The sequence below is a fragment of the Sitophilus oryzae genome, unplaced genomic scaffold, assembly GCF_002938485.1.
Source record: "Sitophilus oryzae breed Bouriz unplaced genomic scaffold, Soryzae_2.0 scaffold_562_pilon_pilon, whole genome shotgun sequence".
In the NCBI taxonomy this organism is placed as follows: Eukaryota; Metazoa; Arthropoda; class Insecta; order Coleoptera; family Curculionidae; genus Sitophilus; species Sitophilus oryzae.
Genome location: NW_022147154.1, coordinates 828,728 through 852,178, shown reverse-complemented (window position 1 = coordinate 852,178; position 23,451 = coordinate 828,728). Strand labels below are relative to the sequence as shown.

Genomic DNA, 23,451 nt, shown 5'->3' with positions numbered 1-23,451 from the left:
TTGTCTCTGTCAAAACGGCTCTCGTTTGACAGACTTCTATTGTTCTTTTATTTGGGGTAGAGATTTGTGGTTTTAATTGGATTATACGGTTTTTGCTCTCGGTTTTTGGCAATTAAATAAACACAAAAAGATTTTCTTAAACTTGTTAAGTGATAATACAGTTTAAGGTGTATGTGTAATAAAATGGTACGTGGTATAATAATGTTTTTTTCAGTTGTTACATATCCGTCTTAAGTTAATTTTTTTAAACTATTTTTTAATCTTTATATTGTACATAGTTATTGTTAATGTGAATTATTAACATTGGAACTTCTAAAACAATTCCCCCAAAAGAGTTATATTTTTTAAACGAGACCGAAACGTTGTCAATCGATCCAGCTGAGAAGAGAAGACTTCACGGAAGTCTGCCGCCTACTCAGGTGCTCGGAAATATTCGGGAATTTCCGTCGATGCCTTGGATGATGTTAAAAAAACAAGGAATCAGGAAAAAAGTTAGAACCAAAGCAATCAAAACTCATTCGTGCATTTAAAAAGAACGAAAAGTATTAAAAAACGATTGAAACCAAAGCCATCAAAATTTCACTGGAAACTGAACAACTTGATTGGTATACCACTTGATTTGCTCCGAGCACCTGAGTAAACAGCAGACTTTATCTGCTAATGAGGAGAAGCACCTTTCAGTACACAATGAGCAGGTTGTTTATTCTGTGCTTACAGCCAGTTTCAGCTTCAACATTTGTTGGTGGAATTCCTTTTAAAAAGATATATAAACAATTTATCCTGCGAATTCCTTCATTCTCATACAACACCTCTTGGGCTTATGTTGTCTTCTGGTTTAAGCAGCTACGTTTACTCAGTTATTGTTTCATTGTATTTGTGAAATAGCTGGCTAAAATAATAATGATCCCGGCATTCACAATAAGGCAAGGGGGCGATTTTGTTATTTTTAATTATATGGTGCATTATAAACATGTTTCGTCTTTTATTTTCAGTTTAAGCTATTATGGAAAAATTTCCACTAAACCAAAGAACAACTAGTGCCCAGTTGCCCCAAAACACACCAAAACATTATCAAGCAGTTAATAAGAAGGTATTTATCTTTATACAATGTGATCAAAAAAAAACCGGCGCCAGCGATGGTTATGAAATGAAGATTGCTGTCATTTTATATGAAAATTTATGGTAAATGTCATCAATTGTCAGTTCAAAGCCAACTGGACGCCGTTTTTTATCATCAAGTCTATTTGATCATTTAATATCAATACCTCGGATTTTCAAAGTTTATTTACCCTTAAAGATTCCAGAAGGTTTAATTAATTAATCTTTTATTTACCATATATCTGTATGTAGTGACGTAACGGAATTCCGACGGTACCTACCACTAAATCAGATCAATCTGATTCAACAAAACTCTGTTGGGTTATGATACAAAATACAGGTTGTCCCATTTAAAAAAATGGAGAAAAATACAACATTTAGTTTTGACTCTTCTTGTATATACTATCAAACCATATTGTAAATTTTGGTAGACCGGATTTTGACGAGGACACTATTATACAGTATTTCCTATTAAAAAAATATAAAATTCTTCTAATTTAGAATTTTGGGAGGACTTTAAATAATCAGTAAATTTAGTTTAAAAACGGTTATATTTCAAAAAACGCTCCGTATAGTATAATATGACATGGTATTTTTGGAATGGAAATCTAATCGAAAATCCTCTGAGCTTAAAAATATAAAGTAATCCATTTAAAATATACAACTTTATGTTTGCAAATATGTTTGAGCCACCCTGTATGTCGACAATAATATTTTCAAAATGTCCGTTACCATTGTCCTCACATTACGTAAAAAAATTGAAATAAAAATCACAAACCGAAAACCTGATATAGAGCTTTTTCAGAAGCCTAGGTCACCATGTGTAAAAGTCATTTTACATAATTATTAAATATCAAAAAATATTTCAAATATTTACCGGGGAATTGATATGCATTTTCTTATAGTATACTAACGGTCATTCGTCAGAAAACGGCCATAATACCACAAAAACAAGATTTTCAGATGATGAAATGATTGACATCAATACAAGCGGCGGAGATCATCGGAATACCAGATTAGATGACGAAGATGGAATATCTCATTGTAAGTAAATTACAGCTAAATGATAAAGTTACAGGTTATTACTAGATTTTATCTGGTTTATTAATGATTATTCAATACTAAATAATATAAAACTAGACCAGTGGTACATGAGCAGTAGTAATTTAAAGTCTATTTAATTTTTTGACTATGTAATGGGCACTTTGTTTACTCATTTGTTTTAAAAAGCAAAATAAAAACACTAAATCACCACAATACACCAAAACACTTTTACTTTTACACTGGATGCGCGTTTCGCTAACCATGTTAGCATCATCAGCAGATGATTATAAACTGAAAGTACCAGATTATAAACTGAAAGTTTATAATCATCTGCTGATGATGCTAACATGGTTAGCGAAACGCGCGTCCAGTGTAAAAGTAAAAGTGTTTTGGTGTATTGTGGTGATTTAGTGTTTTTATTTTGCTGTGTAACACCAAAGGTTCCAACCCTCAATTGTAATCTCATTTGTTTTGTCGAACTGCCTGAATCCATTTTTGCTTTTGATCAAATTGATGTGATAAAGCTGAGAAGCTATAAAATATTATTCCTGGAGAGTGGTATTAAATGTTATTGTACCCAACATCCACGCAGTTACGCCCTCCTTTACGTGTTAACATTTTTTCGTCAATTTTATTAACATCTGAAATTGTCATAACACAACGCGACGTCCAGTTCGGGTTCTTTTTCTTTTAATTTTTACTACCTGAAACAGCGTTACATCTCATAAACCTCGTACCTGAGAAGTTTATAATTTCATTAACTGCACTAGTAAAAACAAGAATATTTAATTATAACATAGTCACGATTTCAATATTATTTCAATGCGATCAAAATGAACGGTTACCGGACGGCGTGAAATGAAGTAGGCAGACAGTTCTGATTTCTGCCGTACCGAGTGCTGCTGTAGGAATTTTAAAACACTGGTTGAAATATACCAAGCCTGTATGTTTTCACATTTGATAATGCTTATAAAGTAATCGCAAAACAATTTTCGATGCGCGTGATAAACTTTGAGTGACAAGCGATGGCGACGGCGCTGCCAGATTGTGATGGATTTCTGAGATGAATCTTAATGTAAAATTGGGAAACAGTATATTTATTATATCATCTTTTAATGATGTTTACGTTTTATTTTTAATTTAATAATTAATATTTTAGTAATTAATTAATTTAATAACAATATATAGTCACTAACACTGACAGTATAAATATTTAAATTTAAGGCTGCAGCTACTCGCTACAAATCGAAATAAGTAGAAATAACTTTGAAAGTGGTATAATGTGCTTACTAATCAAACTTACTTCTCTGCCTGCAGACAAGGGTAATAAAGGACCTTTATTGCCACTCTCTACTTCGACTGTTTAAATGCTTGGGCATATTTTCAACACACAAATTTCAAGAAATGCAATACAAAAACTCGAATATTTAGTTCTTAAAAGAACTGTTTGTGCTTTCAAAGTACAATTTTAAAAAAAATTATGAAAATCGGCAAAAAAAGGAGAATTACTCACACAGATTCAACAACAACACGGTATTATACAAAATAATGACTGACATTATGATAATTGTTAAATAATAAACGACAACGTTACTGATCGCGGCGCAATGTGACGAACATGGCGATAAAAAAATCGCTTGAAACTAATTTTGGCAGCTTTAATCTAAAGGAAATATCTGTTACAATCGTAAAATGAAGAGCTTCTCGGTATCTGAAACTATACAACAAATTTATCTAAACTTTTTCGCCAAAATTTCATTTAGCTAAGTTTGTAGGCTTTAGTGTCAATTTCGATATGATTGATGACCTGCATCGAAAAATGTTTTGCGATTACCGTACATATTTACATATATACACATATAATAATGCCCACTACTAATTATTTTTAATTTAATTATATTTATATTCTTAGATTCCATTTCCTATGGAGGAGTATCAGGTAAAAATTACAATATAAAATATTAATAATACTAAATATTATATATAACAATATTAATAGAAACAGGTGGAGATATACCTGGAATTGGACAGTATGATGATTTTCATACAATTGATTGGCAAAGGGATATTGCTAGAGACCGAATGAGACATAGGTAAGTGTTGAAAACATACTCTATTTACAATCTAAAATTCTAATTGCGTAATACAGTATGTCCCCGGATTGTATTGACATTTTCGGAAAAATGTATTCTTCACAAAAATATTCTATATTTATCTTAAAACGCAATGCTCCTGTATGGAGGAATGTTAGAGATATACATACTAGCCCATAGATAAATGTGCTAGACATAGGTAAAACTACAAAAATAAATATAAAATACTAGGTGACCTGGCTATGTACCGCCTTACATTGAAGTGCAGTTCATAGACTAATGTCATGTACTAGAGATAGATGGGACACTGAGTAAAACATATATATGCATTTAGAGCCACCTGGTGATCCGGAAGAAACTAATGGAGAGTTTTGGCATAACATAATTTTAGCGTTCCGTTACTTATTAACGCTAACCAAAACGATAACGTTATTCAAGCTCGAAATTATTCTTTGTAAAATATAAAATAATAAATATAGACTTTTTTACATATTTTATATTTTATTAAATCATTAGAAGTGTGACATAGTCGAAAAAAAAATCTTGAATACATACATTTTAAACACAACAATATAGCACATACCGCCTATTTTTTTTGATATAACGATCAATAAATTATAATATAGTAAAAATATTATATACTACTAATTAACTGTTACTTAAAATACTATATTTTACCAACTGTGTACTTACTTATTTATGATTAAGCTATTTTTTTTTCTTTCATATATTTTTATTATTATTTTTAAAATGTCTTAAAAAAAGTTTATTATCTAACACGAAAACGATAATCGCCAGTAAATATCAAAATGCATAAACTAAAAACACAAACACAAACAGCCGACCTTTCCGACAAATCAGGAAATTATGAATTAATGATTATTTAAATAATAACTTCAAATTATTAAACTTGACGGTCACCAATATTTTGACAACTAGACGGCAGTCAACACAGCGCCAGCGGCTCCCATGTTATCTTCATATATATAAATTAGAAACCTGTACGTAACCGTAAAACCTGTACGAAACCGTACCTGTATGTTTTTTGCGTTGTCTGGCGATGCAAAAGAAACTAAATTTGTGGTTTTATAAAATTACTACTGAATGTCTAGGGTCTGTTGTCAATCGAGTTCAGTTTTTGTCAAATTTTGCACGAATTCGTCACGCGTTCGATTACGTTTCCATCAAAATGGAGGAAATATTAAAAAAAATTGAAGAAGCACAAGTGTTACTTCGACCTAAAAGCGAATCTATTTACCAAAAGGGATATAAAAATACCTTTAGTGGCTGCGACTGAAAAATATTGTCCCTGCTACAATAATTTTGTAGTATATCATCATGAACTACCCTCTATAAAACCGTCCCAGATACTGGCTTTTGTCAAAGCCCTGGGACTGTATGATGAGTTATGATTCAAGAAAGGGGGACACAATGGATCTGTAAGGTCGAAGTGATTAACCCCCCTCCCACTCATTCTAAATTCTAAATTCTAAAAAAGTATATCATCTACAAATACTGTAGAAACTGTTCCCTTGTAAAGTTATTATATGTGGCATTAATGATGTAAATAAATTATTTATTGAATAGTTATATGAGTGTCCATTTTCACTTTATATTATTACTCAAAATCTCTGTTGATTTCATGGTTGTTATCTATAAATGGTAGAGGGAATTATGGCATCTTAATTCCCGTTAATAATGTCCCAAGGGAGTTATGACTCTATTTATGATCGCATAACCAAGACGATATAAGCTTATATTACTTCAGCAAGAAATAAACATTTTTATTGTTAAATATAAACTCATATCAATAATTATCTATTATGATATTAAATGATAATTATTTGATACTTTCAGGTATATAGTTAAAAAGAAACAAGACTCTTTATGGAATCTGGTAGAAGGCGCCCATGATGCGTGGTCTGGCTGGCTGTGCGTTCTTTTAGTTGGCTTATGTACAGGAGCTGTGGCTGGCGTTATCGATATTGGAGCTAGTTGGATGACGGATTTAAAATTTGGAATATGTTTACAAGCTTTTTATTTAAACAGAGAACAGTGTTGTTGGTCTAATGAAACAAGTTTCGAGACTGGCAATTGTACCCAGGTATGTTGTACTTATTACTATTTACATAATTATACTTATCGATACAGCTACATATCTACTTTAAAGAATATATACTTAGCTTCTATGCATACACCGCGTTGGCAAGTCTTGATCTTAGGTCGGTATTTACGTGTGTGGAAATGAATCACTTGGGGATCTTATTGTATAGGAGAGAGAGAAAAATGCGACGACGTGCTGTTGCGGCGTTGCCATATTTATTGGAGATACAGGTGCGCCTTTCCCTGTCTAGTGGGGTAAAATCGCGGTCGAAAGACGCTTATTTCCCGATGCTTTCCCAGTTTATTTTATACATATGGTAGCGTTTTTACTCTTCTCTCTTTGTTCAGTACATTATAAATGCATTGCACTCGTTTTACATACGGAAATATGGATCCAAAGCCGAGCGTTGCCAGTAGGATATGCTATCAATAGACTCTTCAGAATCGCAGTGGAAGGTTCCCAATGTGAGCCCTTGAGCTCATGTTTAAAAATATATACAGGGTTAAAAATATATGTAGGTACATACTATACACATATGTGAGTATTTCACATAAATGGCCCATTATATCTTTTTTAGGAAGTAATTCAGATATAAATTTGAATAGAGTTATCTTTTGAGTGCTCTTTTGTCTAACATTTTTGTTTTGATTTTAGTGGAGAACCTGGCCAGAGGTACTTGGTCAAGCTAAACTTGGAGCTGGACCATACATAATATCTTATTTATTTTATACAATGTGGGCTTTACTTTTTGCTGCTTTGTCCGCATCATTAGTAAGAATGTTTGCTCCTTACGCTTGCGGATCTGGTATTCCTGAGGTAAATCTAATGAATTGATGGCTGCCACAGAAGTTTTTTAATTATAATGTTATAGATTAAAACAATTCTAAGTGGTTTTATAATCAGAGGATATTTAGGAAAATGGACTTTAATAATCAAATGTGTTGGTTTAATTTTATCAGTGTCAGCAGGACTTAGTTTAGGAAAAGAGGGACCAATGGTCCATATAGCTTGTGCAATTGGTAAGCCTATATTTTGTAATACCTAAAATTTTTAACTTCTTAATTCAAACCAAATAAAACGAATTTCAAAGTCAAATTCAAGTAAATCTAATATCATTTTAATTATATGTAAAAATTATTTTGATATGATGGTTTTACTAATAAATATGACGTTATTTTTAGGAAATATTTTATCTTATCTTTTTCCTAAATATGGAAGAAATGAAGCCAAGAAAAGAGAAATATTGTCTGCATCTGCAGCAGCAGGCGTATCTGTTGCATTTGGAGCACCTATTGGTGGTGTACTTTTTAGTTTAGAAGAGGTAATGCAATGAAGCAACCAAAAATATACAGGGTGTCTCAGAAATAAGTGCAAATATTTTAAGGGGTGGTAGATCTGACCAAAAGAAACATATTTTCTCTTTACCATTTTTTAAAATTAATTGATAACAACCGGGTTATTTAACTTTTGAAATTGAAAAAAATAATGGCAACATTTTGAGAGCAAGCAATCGACAATCAGCCGCAAATACCAAGCAATTATCCGGATCTGAGTTTGTTCGACGCCCGGTGTTGACACATCGAATAGAAAGATTTAAAAATGACTTACAAAACTCAGATTAAAAGTAAGAAACTTACCTAACCACCTCACAACAAAGGGGACTCCGATAGATAGCAGATCGATGTAATTAGCTTAGAGTGTTTTATCACTTTACCTAAAACTGAAACACTACACTTAACACTTAATTTTACTGCGATTCTTGACAGCACCATATAATACCCACTTGTATTTGGCCATCTAAAAAGAAAAATATAAAACTTTCAACATTTTTTTTTGCATAAAAACCTCATGGTTTCTGGGGTCGAACTGTACTACCAGTTAAAATACTTGCACTTATTTAAGAGACATCCTGTATATATTTTCATTAAACGACTATTTTAGGTTAGCTATTATTTTCCACTGAAAACGCTATGGAGGTCTTTCTTTTGTGCTCTGATAGCTGCTTTTATTTTAAGATCCATAAATCCTTTCGGAAATGAACATTCTGTTTTATTCTATGTTGAATATAATAAACCTTGGATATTCTTTGAATTAATACCATTTATTGGACTTGGAATTATTGGAGTAAGATTTATATTCTTTATAATTTATTCCCAGCAATAATAATAATTATTGTATTCTTTTTAGGGAGTAATAGCAACAGTATTCATTAAAGCAAATATATATTGGTGTAGATTTAGAAAATACTCAAAATTAGGACAATATCCTGTCACTGAAGTTTTAGTTGTTACTGCATTAACAGCTTTAATTGCATTTCCAAATCGGTACACAAGAATGAACACTAGTGAACTTATTTATTTACTTTTTAGTCAATGTGGCATTGCAAATTCAGATCCTATTTGGTGAGTTAAATAAAATATCTAAAATAAATATATCAACATGTATATTAAATAAATTTGTCTGTGTTAAATAGGTTTTAAAAAGTGTGAAATGTGGAGAGGTACAATATGATCGAAAAAAGGCGTTAGCGATGGCTATAAAACGAAGATCGCTGTCATTTTATATGAAAAATTATATGGGGAATGTCATCGATCGTCATTTTAAAGTCAATTAGACGCTTTTTTTTCGATCATACGGTATTTTGCCTTAGAACCTCCTTTTGCAATATTAACTTACACTGAATTTGAGAAATTCCGGAATGCAGGGTGTTTTTAAAAGCAATTTTTATTTATTATATCAACATAGGTCCGATTCTGCTTTGTTTCGTAACTACAGGGGCTTATTTTTTCTTTTTTTTTGTGTAGAATTTTGTTGACAATAAAGAGATTATTTATTGCTATTTTTTTCCAAGCGCCTGTAGCCATGCGAATTATTTTTTGAGGGAGGAAGTTAAAGAGTTAAAGTTAAAAGCGATTACAATTTGGACCACCAATATTAAAGTTTTGTATCTACTATTATGATATACAAAACTTGTTTTTTATTCTAGCTAGAGTCCATAAAAATATAACTCTTTTTTTAAAACTTGTTTAGTAAATAGGTTTCTCGTTGGCTTAGCCTACAATAATTAGTCTTTGGACTGTTTATTTTAAATTCACATTGTGTGCTACCTTCAATAATGGATTCTTCTACATGTAAGATAATTTATATTAAAATAGACAATCCATTGATAAAAAATATTCTTTTCTTTACAGAAGCCATTTTGAAAACTTTAATACTTCAATCATTACCTTGATTTTCTGATTATTCAATACAATAATTATGATAAAGAAACTTATTTTTTAGTGACTACAATCGTAATTTTACTAACGTCAAATCAGCGATAGATTTAGCAGCTGCTGGTCCAGGAGTATATAATGCTATTTGGCTGTTAATCATTGCTCTGGTTTTGAAATTGGGAATGACCATATTTACTTTTGGCATGAAGGTAAAGTTTCTGCAGTTGTTCAACGTTAAATCATAACAAAATAAAAACACTAAATCACCACAATACACCAAAACACTTTTACTTTTACACTGATTGCAATGTTAAATCATAAGCTGTGTACAGACTTGAGCGCGAATGTGTGCGTTCTCAAGTCATGTGTGTAAACGCATGCGTGCGCTCCCAGACTATCCCACATTTTATCCTTCTATCTTTATTATTAAGTTAAGTTCTATTATATTAAGTTCTATCTTCATCTATCTAAGAACTACTTGTATATGGATGTTGTCAAGTCGAGGGCTTTTTCTTATTGGATTGGCATGGAGTATATGGATATCTATTGATCCTCTACCTCCATCCTTCCTGTCTATTGTAATCCTCTCTTTGCATGAGTTTGGATGCAATTTCCTATGTTTTGTCAATTCTGATCTTGTAAGTATATTCAAGTTTTCCAGATCAGTTTTTGACCATTTTGTGTTTGGTGGAGACGATATTATTGGTATTATTAGTAGTAGCACAGAATATCTAGCTACGCAACAGAAGCCTCGTTACATGTATAAAATTGTAGGTAGCAAAAGGAGACAGGCTTTAAAAGTCTGTCTCCAAATCAGATATTTTGATGTGGTAGTTTCGCTACTACATAATAGAGGGCAATAAATTTAAAAGAAAACAGTTTTCTAGAAACAAAATTTAAAAGAATTTTGTGCAGTGTTGCCATTGTGTAATTCATATCGTAATACTTTCTGATAAAGCCTACCTTCAAATTTGCTACATCATTTAAACATATTAAAATAGATCAGAGCTGTTTTTTTCAGTTTGCCATGTTAGTTGGAATGAAATCTTATGAGCTAAATTACAATCACTTCCTGACGTTTGATTGTATAATTGAATCCTGAATTTTCATTGTAATTCGGCGACAATATAATAAGTATTGTTCTACTATTATGATACTACTTCCTGACGTTCGATTGTGTTCATAATAGAGTTCATATTGTATAATCGGGAAAAAACGGCGTTAGCGATAGCTATGAAATGAATATCACTGTCATTTTATATTTAAATTTATATGGGAAATGTCATCGATCGTCCTTTTCCAGCCAACTGGACGCCGTTTTTTTTCAGAAGCATATCAAGTGATACCATAATATAGTACTATATTACGATACATGGCGTTCGATTGGGCTTAAACTTGGTATACTATATCTTCAGTGACATTGTAATATCATGGTACCATGGAGCATATAAAGTGGTACCTTCTATAGTACCATATTTGATAACATAGCAATATTAGGTACATAGCGGCAATAGGGCTTAAACTTGTTATACTACGTATTTTCGGTGACATTGTAATATGATGGTACTATTAGGCATATCATCTGGTACCATAATATAGTACCATATTATGTACATGGCGTTCGATTGGGCTTAAATTTGGGATACTACGTATCTTCGGTGATATTGTAATATTATGGTACCATGGAGCATAATAAGAGGTACCATAATATAGTACCATATTACGATACCATTTCCTGGCGTTCGATTGGACTTAAACTTGTTATACTACGTATCTTCGGTTACATTGTAATATGATGGTTCTATAATGCATATAAAGTGGTACCTTAATATAGTACCATATTTTAATACCATTTCCTGGCGTTCGATTGAGCTCATATTTGATATATACTTGCGTATTTTTGATGACATTGCATTATTATGGTACCATGAAGCATATCAACTGGTACTATAATATAGTACTATATTACGTATATGGCGTTCGATTGGGCTTAAACTTGGGATACTACGTATTTTCGGTGACATTGTAATATGATGGTACTATGATGCATATAAAGTGGTACCTTAATATAGTACCATATTACGATACCATTTCCTGGCGTTCGATTGGGCTCAAACTTGGTATACTACGTATCTTCGGTTACATTGTAATATGATTGAACTATGATGTATATAAAGTGGTACCTTAATATAGTACCATATTACGATACCATTTCATGGCGTTCGATTGTTCTTAAATTTGGTATACTACGGATCTTCGGTGACATTGCAATATTATGGTACCTTAAAGTATATCGAGTGGTACCATAATATAGTACACTATTATGATATCATTTCCTGGAGTTCAATTGGGCCCAAATTTGGTATACTTGCGTTTCTTTATAAAGATTTGTTTAATTAATAATTTTAATTTATTGTTCGATGTCGTGACAGCAACTTTTATGCCGAACTAATATATTATTAATTGTACCTGGGTCACTTTTTAAAATCTACCGAGGTATATAATATATAAATAACGTGGCAAACGGAAGAAATTTGTTATTATAGTATTTTTTAGTCAGTTAACATTTTTTGTACTGCATTTTAATAAATTATTTCCATATTTCATTACTAACGTTCCAGCATTAATAAATATCACTATCAATCGCCCTGTATATTATTAATTTTAAAGGTAATTAAAGGTATTTTCTTAGTTAACATTATAAGGTATAGTGTATATTAAAAATGTATATGTTTTGTAATAATATACTTAAAACTATTTTAATAGCCAAAGGAATAATTAATATAAGTGTATCTGACAAGAAAAGAAGAATAGAAAGAAACACATACTGGCATTATACACAAAAAGAATGGGATGCCAATTCAAGTCTTTTTGAATCTGGCAACTGTGCATATTTAGCCGAGCTATAAGGCCGTCGACGAGCCGTCGATCCAAAACCGAAAGTTCAAAATTTCTAATTATATTCTGATTATGATATTGTCGCGCCATCTAGTATTCTATTTGTGCAATTTTAGCTCTTTCATTTCGAGTATTTTTCTGTTGCGTAGCTAGATATTCTGTGGTAGTAGTCTTACCATACGAAAAGGTGTCAAAGACGGCTGGGAATGATGTTGATAATTTTGGCGAGGACAAGCCCTAAATATAATTATTTACTTGGCCAGTACTCTTCTTTGTCTTTTAATGACTCTTATTGCCGGTTGGCCTTAAGAAGGTTGTAGTTTATTTTTATATTGCGTAAACATGATTTTTAAATGGTGTAGTTTATATAATAAATATATAAATAATAATAATACTAATATTTTTTTGGAAATAGATTTGTGTGTATGGAAACGTTCTATCTTTTTTAATGTTTCTATAATTAGTGTTAATTTTTGACAAGTTTCATGTGGTCAATTTATAGTAATAAACAACGTCTAGAAATTGATGGCGCCAAGTATCATCAATTGTCATTCCCCAGCCGTCTTTGACGCCGTTTTTTTTCGTACGGCATTATATTGTGTAGATATAATACCACAGCAATATATTATAGGTTCCTTGTGGTTTATTTATTCCATCTCTTTGTCTGGGAGCAATTGTTGGCAGAATAGTGGGCATATTTATGGAACAACTGGCCTATAATTATCCCAAAAATTGGCTGTTCAGTGGTGAATGTTCCAGCGGAGATGATTGCATAACGCCTGGGTAAGTAAAGTCGTGTTGTTCGTCGCTGTAAATTAGATATAATGACAACACGTCAATTTATTATACTCTTATTTCTTTATACCGAGTGTTTTTCAAAAATGGCTCTATAACTTTTTTATTTTTTAAAATAAATAAATGAGATTTAGTACGCTAGTATATCACATAAATCAGGAATGATTGACATATTTAATTGTTTTCAGTCACTTCCTGTTTTACTGGAAATCACTGCAACTGAAAATGACTCTCAACTGAGAGTGACTTCTCGTCTGACAACTTTTGACATTTACGCTTAAAAAAATCGTATTTTATATTTCAATCTAGAGTGCTATGACTGTTAAAAACTCTAATTTTTAATCAAGGAGAAATGGATTTGATCGTTTAATGTTTTTCGCGTTTTGTCCTGGCCGGTTAAAAGATGCCAAATCGTATTTTTAATAATAACTCATTTTTTTTTCAAATGGAACGCGAGGATGCCTCATTAGCATATTAATAAAAAAAATATTTTTTTTAAGATTAATTTGGTAACCCACACTTGGTATTTTGAGTCAATTTTCGTTATATTTATGGCCACTCTCAAATAAACTGTAGATTTAACGGTTTAAATGATTTTAAATTCCTCGAGCTCTGCAATTTTAATGCATATAAAGGAAAAGCTTTTCCTGAAGATGCGTTTAAATCTCTTCTTCTTCATTATGGCCAGTTCTTCGACCGAGTTATATAGTAAGTTGAGAATAGCGTTCGGTTTATTTTTAGATTATATGCAATGGTAGGTGCGGCTGCTGTTCTGGGTGGGGTCACCCGGATGACAGTTTCTTTAGTCGTTATAATGTTTGAACTAACGGGAGGTGTCCGATATATCGTCCCTTTGATGGCGGCAGCTATGGCAAGCAAATGGGTAGGAGATGCTCTAGGCAGGCAAGGGATCTATGATGCTCACATTGCCCTTAATGGATATCCCTTTTTGGATTCAAAAGATGAATTTCAGCATACTAGCTTAGCTGCTGATGTCATGCAACCGAAGTAAGTGGCCTCGATATAAATTATATATCCTAAAGATAAATATTAAATAAATATAAGATAGTTAAGTTCCGACCATAGATGTAACATTTTTCGTAAACACTTGTGCGGTTTGAAATTTTGTTGCAAAATCCGGCAATACCGCACAGAAGAAATTATCAACCCAACTTTTATCTCTTTTTAATACACTTGATTTTTTATTAAGCTGTCTACATCACTGTGTTACACGTTAAAATCCAGACCACGTTTTTACGATGACTCTATCGGTAGATAAAAAAACTTTCAATATGTAAATTTAAATATATAAATTAATAACAACACTATCATGAAAGTGTACGAAATGTTTGCTTTTATAATTTTTCTTCACTTAAAAACATTTTTAGGCGCAATGAAACACTAAGTGTAATAACCCAGGATTCGATGACAGTAGACGACATTGAAGCACTTTTAAAAGATACAGAACACAATGGTTACCCAGTGGTCGTTTCAAGGGAATCACAGTATTTAGTAGGATTTGTTTTAAGACGGGATCTTAATTTAGCTATTGGTAAGCTTTTTTATTTTTATTGTGGTTAAAGCGGTTTTCTAAAATATTTAAGCATATTTAAAAATTTTCTTTAATGGCGATTTTGGCGAATTTTAAGACCTTTACCTTTGCTTAGGGACTGTGTATAGATCGCTAGAAGACATGTTTTGCATAGCTTTAAAAATAATCTCTTTTAGTTTCTATATTTATACAAAAATTGAAGGTTTACAATACACTTTTGTCCTCTCTTGTACTCTATAGGCTTGGTGCACTCTCTTATTCCTCAGTGAAATATACCAACACTTACTGCAGCTAAATGTTTTATTATGTATTATTTCCATGATATTAATTTTAGCTAACGCAAAACGACTGGTAGATGGTATTTGTGGTCAATCATTGGTTTTATTTACTGGCGGCAATCCACCGCAGTCTTTAGGTCCTCCACCGCTAAAACTGAAGAAAATATTAGACATGGCGCCGATAACAATTACTGATCAAACACCAATGGAAACTGTAGTGGATATGTTTAGAAAGTTGGGATTGAGACAAACTCTAGTCACTCATAATGGGTATGTATTCTAATAAGAATTACAAATAATTGGAGAGCAAAAAAATCTACTAATTTTTGTACTATTGCTTTATGTTTATATCTAACTTATTTAGATCTATTATCTGACAAACGGATGTTAAACAGCAAGAGGATTGCAAGCAAAAAAAACCATGTTGTCACGTTTAATGATAGAACAGCAAAATTGCTCGATATTACTTTTAAATTGAAATTATTTTTAGGTCATTTCAGCATACATAATTATACAGGGCGAGTCTTAAATAAGTGCAAATATTTTTAGGGGTAGTATATTTCGACCCCAGAAACACGATGAGTTTTTTTTCGCGAAAAAATAATTTTAAAAATTTGAGTTTTTTGAAAAAAATTTTGGATTTTTTTTAGCTTTTAGTTAAAAATATAATTTGTTGATAATATTGCAACATAGGTAGTATATTAAATTTACAAGAAAGAAAATCCAGAAAAGATCCATCCAGTGGTTCTCAAAATTTAGCTATTAAGATCGGTAAAAAAGTTTTTTTAATTTCACTCAAAATGAGTTATTTGGGTCATAAATCACCTACATACAAAATATTTTCATGGTGTCTGCCTGTCTGTCCGTCTGTAACACGATAACTCAAAAACCGCTAAACCGATTTTAATCAAATTTGGCACAAAAATACTGTGGCACCCGAGAATTAGCCATTAGTTTTTGGTGGGACTGGGGGGTTGGTAAGGGGGTATGGGAGGGTGTTAAAAATTTAGAAAAATCTTAAACTTCAAAATTACAGTAGCTAGCGAAACGCGGTTTTCAATTTAAGATTAAGAATAATATTTGCAGCAAAATTTGTAATAACATCAAAATCAGTCAAAGTCGCAGTTTTTGAGATAAAAAAAATTGGAAAAATTCCTTTACTTTGAAACTAAAAGAACTGCCTACCAACTTTTTATTATTATAACATATTTTAGTATGAGCGGCTATACGTGCCTCCCGGCGCCATTTTTTTTTGGAAATTTTCAAAGTCAAGTATCTCGGTTATTTTAGATTTACTTGAAAAACGGTAAAGAGAAAATATGTTTCTTTTGTCGAGATCTACCAGCCCTGCAAATATTTGCACTTATTTAAGACTCACCCTCTATATATGCTAAGTATCTTAACGTAGTTCTTATTGTGAAATGTATATTTATCTAATTAAACTAATTTCCTTCATTCTGTCTATAATAAAACCATAACATAACATAAATAATTATTATATATTATATTATATTATTATTACTATATATATTATTATGGTTAAATTAACCATAACATTCCGGATTCAACCGATCTGATTGGCCGAGATGCTCGCACATTTTGTAGCTATTAACAATATGTTGAGGAACGCAAGATTTATCCGCTATACCAGATTTTATCTGATACATATATGTACTTTAAATGTAGTTAAAACTAGAAGAATAATATTAACTTTAACATATAATCTAAAGCATATATGGCGCAGAAAATTAAAAATCAAAAAGTCAGAATTAAAAATTGTTAGAGAGTTCGTGACGATGAATGATCGCTTAACAGACAGTACAATGTTCTTTAGTGTTTTAGTTGGATTTTTTTAATTTATCGAACTTTCTTATTTCAGGAGATTGTTAGGTGTGATAACGAAAAAAGATGTTCTTAGACATGTAAAGCAAATGGATAATGAGGATCCTAATTCTGTTTTGTTTAATTAATTTATATATTTTTTTATGATATGATTAATTTTTATTGGTTATAAAAATCAATTTTTTATATGAATTAAGTGTAAAAGTTTTTTTCTTTTGAAATTTTATGTCAAAAATGTAATTGAATCTTTTTGGTTTAAGCAATTTTATCTCGTGTGTTATAACTATTTAAATATGTAGTTACATAATTTATAATATATTTTAAGTTATTAGAAAACCATTATATTTTAGTATAATTATTAATATATCTGTTAATTGTTTTTATAATACCTAATATTAATTTATAAAAAAGTAAAGTAAATATCCTACATACTCCTTCAACGTCTTCCTTTCAACATACACTAGTTTTCTGAGTGAATGATTGACTGACAGATTATTTTTTGGCAATGTGAAAAATCCCACTGTTAATGCTATTTAGAACTACTATGTAAATTTAATGTATATTCAGATAATATAGTTCTAAATGCTCAGATGAAGTCTTATATTGTATGTAATAAAGTTTTATAAAGAGTAATTTGATTTTATTGTCATGTGCAGGACATTGCCTGTATCTTTCATTTAAGGGTCATTTTATGAAAGGTAGTTATTAAATATACCGATTTGCTCATCAAAACTGTGCGGTCTGGATTTTAACGTGTAAGACAGTGATGTAGACAGCTTAATGGAAAATCAAATGTATTAAAAAGATATAAAATTTGGGTCGACATATTTCTTCTATGTGGTATTGCCGGATTTTGCATCAAAATTTTAAACCGCACAAGTAGGCGTTTACGAAAAATGTTGCATCTACGGTTGGAACTTTATTTTTCACTATTACGGCTGTTATAGATTATATTTAGTTTAGATATATTATCATCATTTTCAGTAGTATAATATACATGAAAGTTTTTAAAATAGCTTATATTTTGTACACACATTTTCTTACAAACGTAAAAAGCCGGCAACACTGTATGCCGCTTTTGATTTTGTCTCTCTGTCTGTCAACCGGTTGTTTATATTATTCTGTCACAGTCACACGCATTAAAATCCAGACCACATAAATTCGATGACCAGTAGGGTATGTTAACATTTTAGTGAAATAAATGCTTAATTAAGTAGTAATCAGAAAAATGTAATTGCCTTCTGAAGATTGATATACAGAGTATTCCAATATTCCGTGGACATAGAACTACAAGGTATTTTAGGAATCAAAGTAAGTTCATTCGACAATTTATTTCTATACAAAAGTGCTTCGTTTGTCCGTTAGAGGGCATCATCAATCAAAAATAAACCCGAACGTTAATTTATTTAAAATTTATTAAGCTTACTGTCAAATATCATTTCTGATACATAAAATTCTATATTTCCGCCAACTATAGGTAGAATGTATGGGAGGAGGATTAATCACCTCACCGCGACCTTACAAATCAATTGTGTCCCTTTTTCTTCAGTAACTCATCATACAGTCTCAGGGCGGTTCTTGAGACGGTTTTAGAGAGGTTAGTTCTCCATCTCAGATATCAGTCGTACCAAAATTCGTGGTACAAATGGTTGTCGTTTCGGCGTACCCAGTGATGAGGTAGTGTTTCCCCATTTTCCACGCAGAACCTGCATTCGCCGCTGTTTCTTATAGTACTGATTCATAGCTCCTATAATATAAACTTAATTTTGTGTAAGTGCCAACCTAAAGTATGCGTTAGGATGTATTTCAGGAACATATTTTAACATTGATAATTATCAAAATTATTGTTTATAAGTGTATTATTTTATGAAACCAGTGGCGTGCACCGTGCGCTTAAATTTATTAAATTTATTACGATGGCCAAATTCATCGTTTATTAACAAAATAATTAGGTAAATATTTTTTTAAAATATTAATAAATTATAAAATGTTTAATTAAGAAGAAAAATATTTTTGCCAGTGGCGCACAAGTATTTAAAAAAAGATTGTAGGTTGTACTGCTTTGTAGGTAATTTTATAAGCAATAATTTTGATAACTATCAATGTTTTAATAAAATTGATTGTAACGGAGATATTTAGCAAAAACAAAAAAAAATTGTACCTTTAGGGATGGTTTGCACGCCCGGAGAGGTGGGGACTTTTAGTATGTTAACCTGGACCACAATGACTAACTATCCACAAAAATTCAGCTTAGGGCATTTTGCTCAACGAGACAGCTTAATAATCCTGTGCTATCAAGAGCAACACCTCAGTTTTATTATATATTTTTAACCCAATTATAAGCAAAGTAAAATTTTACCTAATCCAATTAAAAAAGAAAATCTCACATGATGGGTACTTTATTTGTAAAATTCGATGTTCCAAAGTTATATACACTAATATAGATAGTTCCTAGATTTTCTTACACTAATATATGTAGGGTTTTTTAAAATTTTCATATGTCGAATCTGTAATTCTATTATTTCGAAAACCGCAAAATAAAATTGTAGCAATTTTACAACGTTTAACAAAATAGCAAATGCACGAAGTTAGGAACAGAGTTAAAACCAGTTTTATAAAGTTAAAGTGATATGATGGAATCAAGCGCTTTCAGGGAACTGAAGGGTCGAAAATGGCTCAGATTCAATTTAATGCCAGCCGTCGGAACGCTCTTTTTCTAAAGTGATTTGTAGTGAAGTGGTGAAAGCGATGCAGGGGCAAATCAATCTAAAATCCATTGTTATATTCTTACAGTACTTCATACATGGGTTATATTAAGGGCTTTATATATTTTTTAATAATATCGCTTTTGTTCTTTTTGGTAGTTTTTTTCTACATCTTTTCGATCGAACGGTTTTAAAAGCAAACTCAAAATAAACTTCAATTTTTATATTAATAATAATCCAGATAACGAGTTGAAATTAAAACCATTAGTGGAGTGCCCAGAGTCCCAGAGACTTTTACCTCGGAATTCAATTACTGTGAATGTATTAATGTGGAACATTCTGTGTGTGTTTTATAGATAAAATACTAAAATGTTTACCCATTTTTTTTCGTTGCTTTTAATTTTTTATTTTAGTAATTTTAGTAAATTCTTAATTATTTCTTTTTTAATGTTTTGATTTTTTTAATTCTTTTTCTAAGTAAATTTATTGAAATAAATAAATCTAATGCATAAGCTATACCTATTCTACTTATATTCTAATCATTGAAATTTTGATTGAAATCAAATTATACAGGGTGGCGCGTCATATATACGACGCGGTTTTTGCAAGGAGAACAAAAGTTTGTATTGAAGTGAAGTTTTGTGAGCTTATGTAAGTCAATTTAAAGTATTTTCTAAAATTATGCATAGTTCTACAGGGTGTCCCCAAAAAAAGTTACACATCAAAGTTATATTTTTTGTAATGGAACACCCTATATATTAATTGATTTTTGGATTCTAGTAAATAAATAAAGGTTTGTTTCATTAGAAAAGTTTATGCCTATAAGGTATAGTTTTTGAAATACATTCACCGGCACGAAAAATGGGCACCTTAAAACTTTGATGTATTTTAAAGGTTAATATATTTTGTTTTAATGGGCCGATTTTGATGATTTTTTAAGCAGTGTGTAGCCATATTATTTGACTTTTTAGTATCTTTTTCTATATTAAAAATGAAACTCCCCATCTGTTAATTATACGAGGGAAAACAAAATGTTGATATTTTGGTGAAAGTTTGAAACACCCTGTGGAATATGTTAAAACAGCAAGAAATTTGAAAAACCATTTTATCATCTAAATACATCCTTTCTCGATGGTTTGTTTTTTGGTTCATCTCATTAGCTTTATTTTTGTTAGAAATATTCGCTTTTGAAGAAGACACTAACATTTCTTCGTAATTTTGACATTAAGACCATGCCTTTGCTTTTGGGCCTACTCAACACATCTAATAAGTTCTGGTCCCGAAGCAGGCCTTCTTGACATTAGATTTGCTTCATTTAATCTTCTTATAGTCCGTTAGTTAATATGTACGTTTCTGAAGTGCAATTCATTATCAATTTGAAAAGCTGGCAAACGGCGGTTTCTTAGCGTTAAACTTACAATAAGTCGATCGTCTCGATTAGAAGTTCTCATACGAAGGTTCCTGGACGTCTAGATTGACGTCCTCATGGACGTGGTCATAATTCAAAAACTACTTAGTATACTCTATGGTATTAATATATTTTTGGAACCGGTATTTTATAGCAAATTTACTGAACTAACAAGATATATATTTGACTTACCCTGTATATCTATAAAAATATTTTTGAAACGCAAACTACCATTAAACACATTTTGTAAAAGGTTTGGAGTAGAAATCTTAAACAGGGATCCTGATATAGAACTTTTCCGGAATACGGAGCCATCTTGTAAAGTGTGTCTGTGTGGACAAAACCATTTAAATAAGCAGCTTTTTACGTCAAGCGCTTTAAGCAGGATCGTGATTAAGCAATGACCAGATTTTTCGAAACACCTTGTATACATTTTTAAAAAATCTTAAAATATGTAAAAAAACAAAAAAAATATACGTGTTTAAGCGTTTTTTTCGGAAACTTGACCGTTTTTTAAATAAAAAATATTGTAATATTTGAGGGGTGGTTTCCTCTTGGAACTGGAATTTCGAAAAATCCCTTCTTATCGAACCTCTACACCCTAGAATCAACCTGTGTGCCAAAATTGAGCTTCTTACGTTGAGTGGTTTGAGCAGGATCGTGATTAATCAGTATGTCAGTCACTTAAGGATTTTATATATTAGTATATAGATTTAAATCTTTTTAATGACTTAAGTCTGTTCAAAAAAGATCTTTTTCTATTTCCGAATAAAGATTTAAATCATATATCATTTTGAAAAAGACTTAAATTTTAAGTCTTAAGTCAGCTTTCGAAAAATGACTTAAGTCATTAAAATGATTTAAATCAAAAAAAGACTTAAGTTTTTCTTAAGTTTTTTAACTTTTTCTTTCTTCTTCTGTGAGTTTGCAGCTCTGCTGAAACGTTATTTTTTTTTCGATTAGGCATATTTGTTTTATTGGTAAAATACCCTGACAATTTGGTCTCCGTTGGATTAACGCCAGCGGTGTTTCCAAAAAATAACTATTTTATTTTGTAGATTTTTTTACAGTGGCGAAATATCCAAAAAAACTTTTTTGAAGAAAATATATCTGTGTTTTAAGAACGGATTCACCCACTTCAACAAAATTAAGACCTGAAAATAAGCCAAAATTAACTAACGTCTAGTTTGTAAATATTTAGAGGCCTTGATCTGCCCAACAAAGGAAACTTATCGCACTAATCCCGCGCCCAAAAAACGTCGGCGTCGTGAATTAGAAATGACGTCCGGCGTTCGCTAATTACTCTTTCGCCGACTAATTAAATAATTCAGCTCGTTATACGCTCTGGTGCTAAATCCCAAGTTTCATCTCGAAATGCACCCGATACAAAGACGAGTGGGATTAGTCTTTCGGAGGCTCGGACTAATTTCGCAGCTTTTATCCGCCGATATTGCCATAGCTGAACGCTAATTAAGATATTAAAAGGTTGGTATTTGGATGTTTGGTTTTCGGTCAAAAAAGGGCATACTTTTTTAGACAATAGAATAATAATAATAATAATAACGCTATTTTCAGTTAGAAATTACAATAAACCCTTTATTGTGATTTCTCTAGTACAACATTTAATTACATTTCTATAGTTTTATATACAGGGTGTCCCAGGCTGAGCGTGCATTAGAAGTTTCTGGAGAACTAATACAATATCTAGATCGTAGATTTTTTGCACATCATGGTTTCACGACGAGATCTATCGATTAAAAATTTTATATTTTATTAAAAATTTTTATAGATTTTTTTAATATGGCTGCACTTCCGGAATTAGCAGAAGTTAACAGCAACTTTCTTATTTTAAATGGGTATCCCTATTTTTTATTACATACTTAAATTCTCTGTCAAATGTTATGAAATTTGATATTAAACACTCTATACCTAACATTAACCGTTTTTAAGAAAAACATATTTAACATTTTTGGACGAAAAAACTGCCTGTCAAAAAAAATTGTATAGCCTAAACGTCAAATTTAATTACCACAGTCACTGTGATATACCCTGCTGGCAAGCGAAACCTTGGGTCGGCGTTTACATGTATAGGAGTGAGCTGCTATGGCAATCTAGTAAGTCGGAGAGAGCGAAAATACGAAGTATTTATTACATAACCACTTCATCTGACGCTAGATTCCATGCTTGGAAAAATACTTGCCTTCTGTCTTTATTCAGTACATCTTATTTTGCTAAGCGTGAGTTGACCGTACTCTTTGTACACACGAAAATCGGCACCCAAGACCAGAAATGCCAGCCCTAGTATGAGAAGACATATCTGTTTCAAAAATGAAATTGTTTGAATGTCATATAATATTGGCCGTAGCTGTCATGGAATTGAGCGATTAAAAAATTATCATAAATCATTTTTTTCAAATAG

The 23,451-nt window shown here is 31.4% G+C and overlaps 1 protein-coding gene across 2 annotated transcripts; it reads left to right on the top strand.

Moving 5' to 3' along the window:
- Window positions 1–17,552, top strand: LOC115887327 (H(+)/Cl(-) exchange transporter 5). Of its 2 annotated transcripts, none has more exons than XM_030906729.1 (17): window positions 1–186; window positions 993–1,090; window positions 2,004–2,142; window positions 4,055–4,081; window positions 4,148–4,235; window positions 6,093–6,339; window positions 6,994–7,155; window positions 7,211–7,358; window positions 7,521–7,660; window positions 8,281–8,463; window positions 8,527–8,741; window positions 9,622–9,763; window positions 13,084–13,235; window positions 13,989–14,255; window positions 14,636–14,799; window positions 15,134–15,347; window positions 16,957–17,047. In XM_030906729.1, the coding sequence occupies exons 2-17, from the start codon at window positions 1,004–1,006 to the stop codon at window positions 17,045–17,047; spliced, it is 2,466 nt and encodes an 821-aa protein (XP_030762589.1). In that variant the 5' UTR covers window positions 1–186; window positions 993–1,003. The 2 variants fall into 2 exon arrangements, with proteins under 2 accessions (XP_030762589.1, XP_030762588.1); XM_030906728.1 differs by having other exon boundaries at window positions 2–186; window positions 4,142–4,235; window positions 16,957–17,552.
- Window positions 17,553–23,451: the final 5,899 nt, after the last annotated feature.

Coding starts and splice junctions, on each gene's coding strand:
- LOC115887327 (XM_030906728.1), top strand. CDS start 1,004: ATGGAAAAATTTCCACTAAACCAAAGAACAACTAGTGCCCAGTTGCCC. Junction 6,340..6,993: donor AGACTGGCAATTGTACCCAG/GTATGTTGTACT, acceptor TTTTGATTTTAG/TGGAGAACCTGGCCAGAGGT. Junction 14,256..14,635: donor GCTGATGTCATGCAACCGAA/GTAAGTGGCCTC, acceptor AAACATTTTTAG/GCGCAATGAAACACTAAGTG.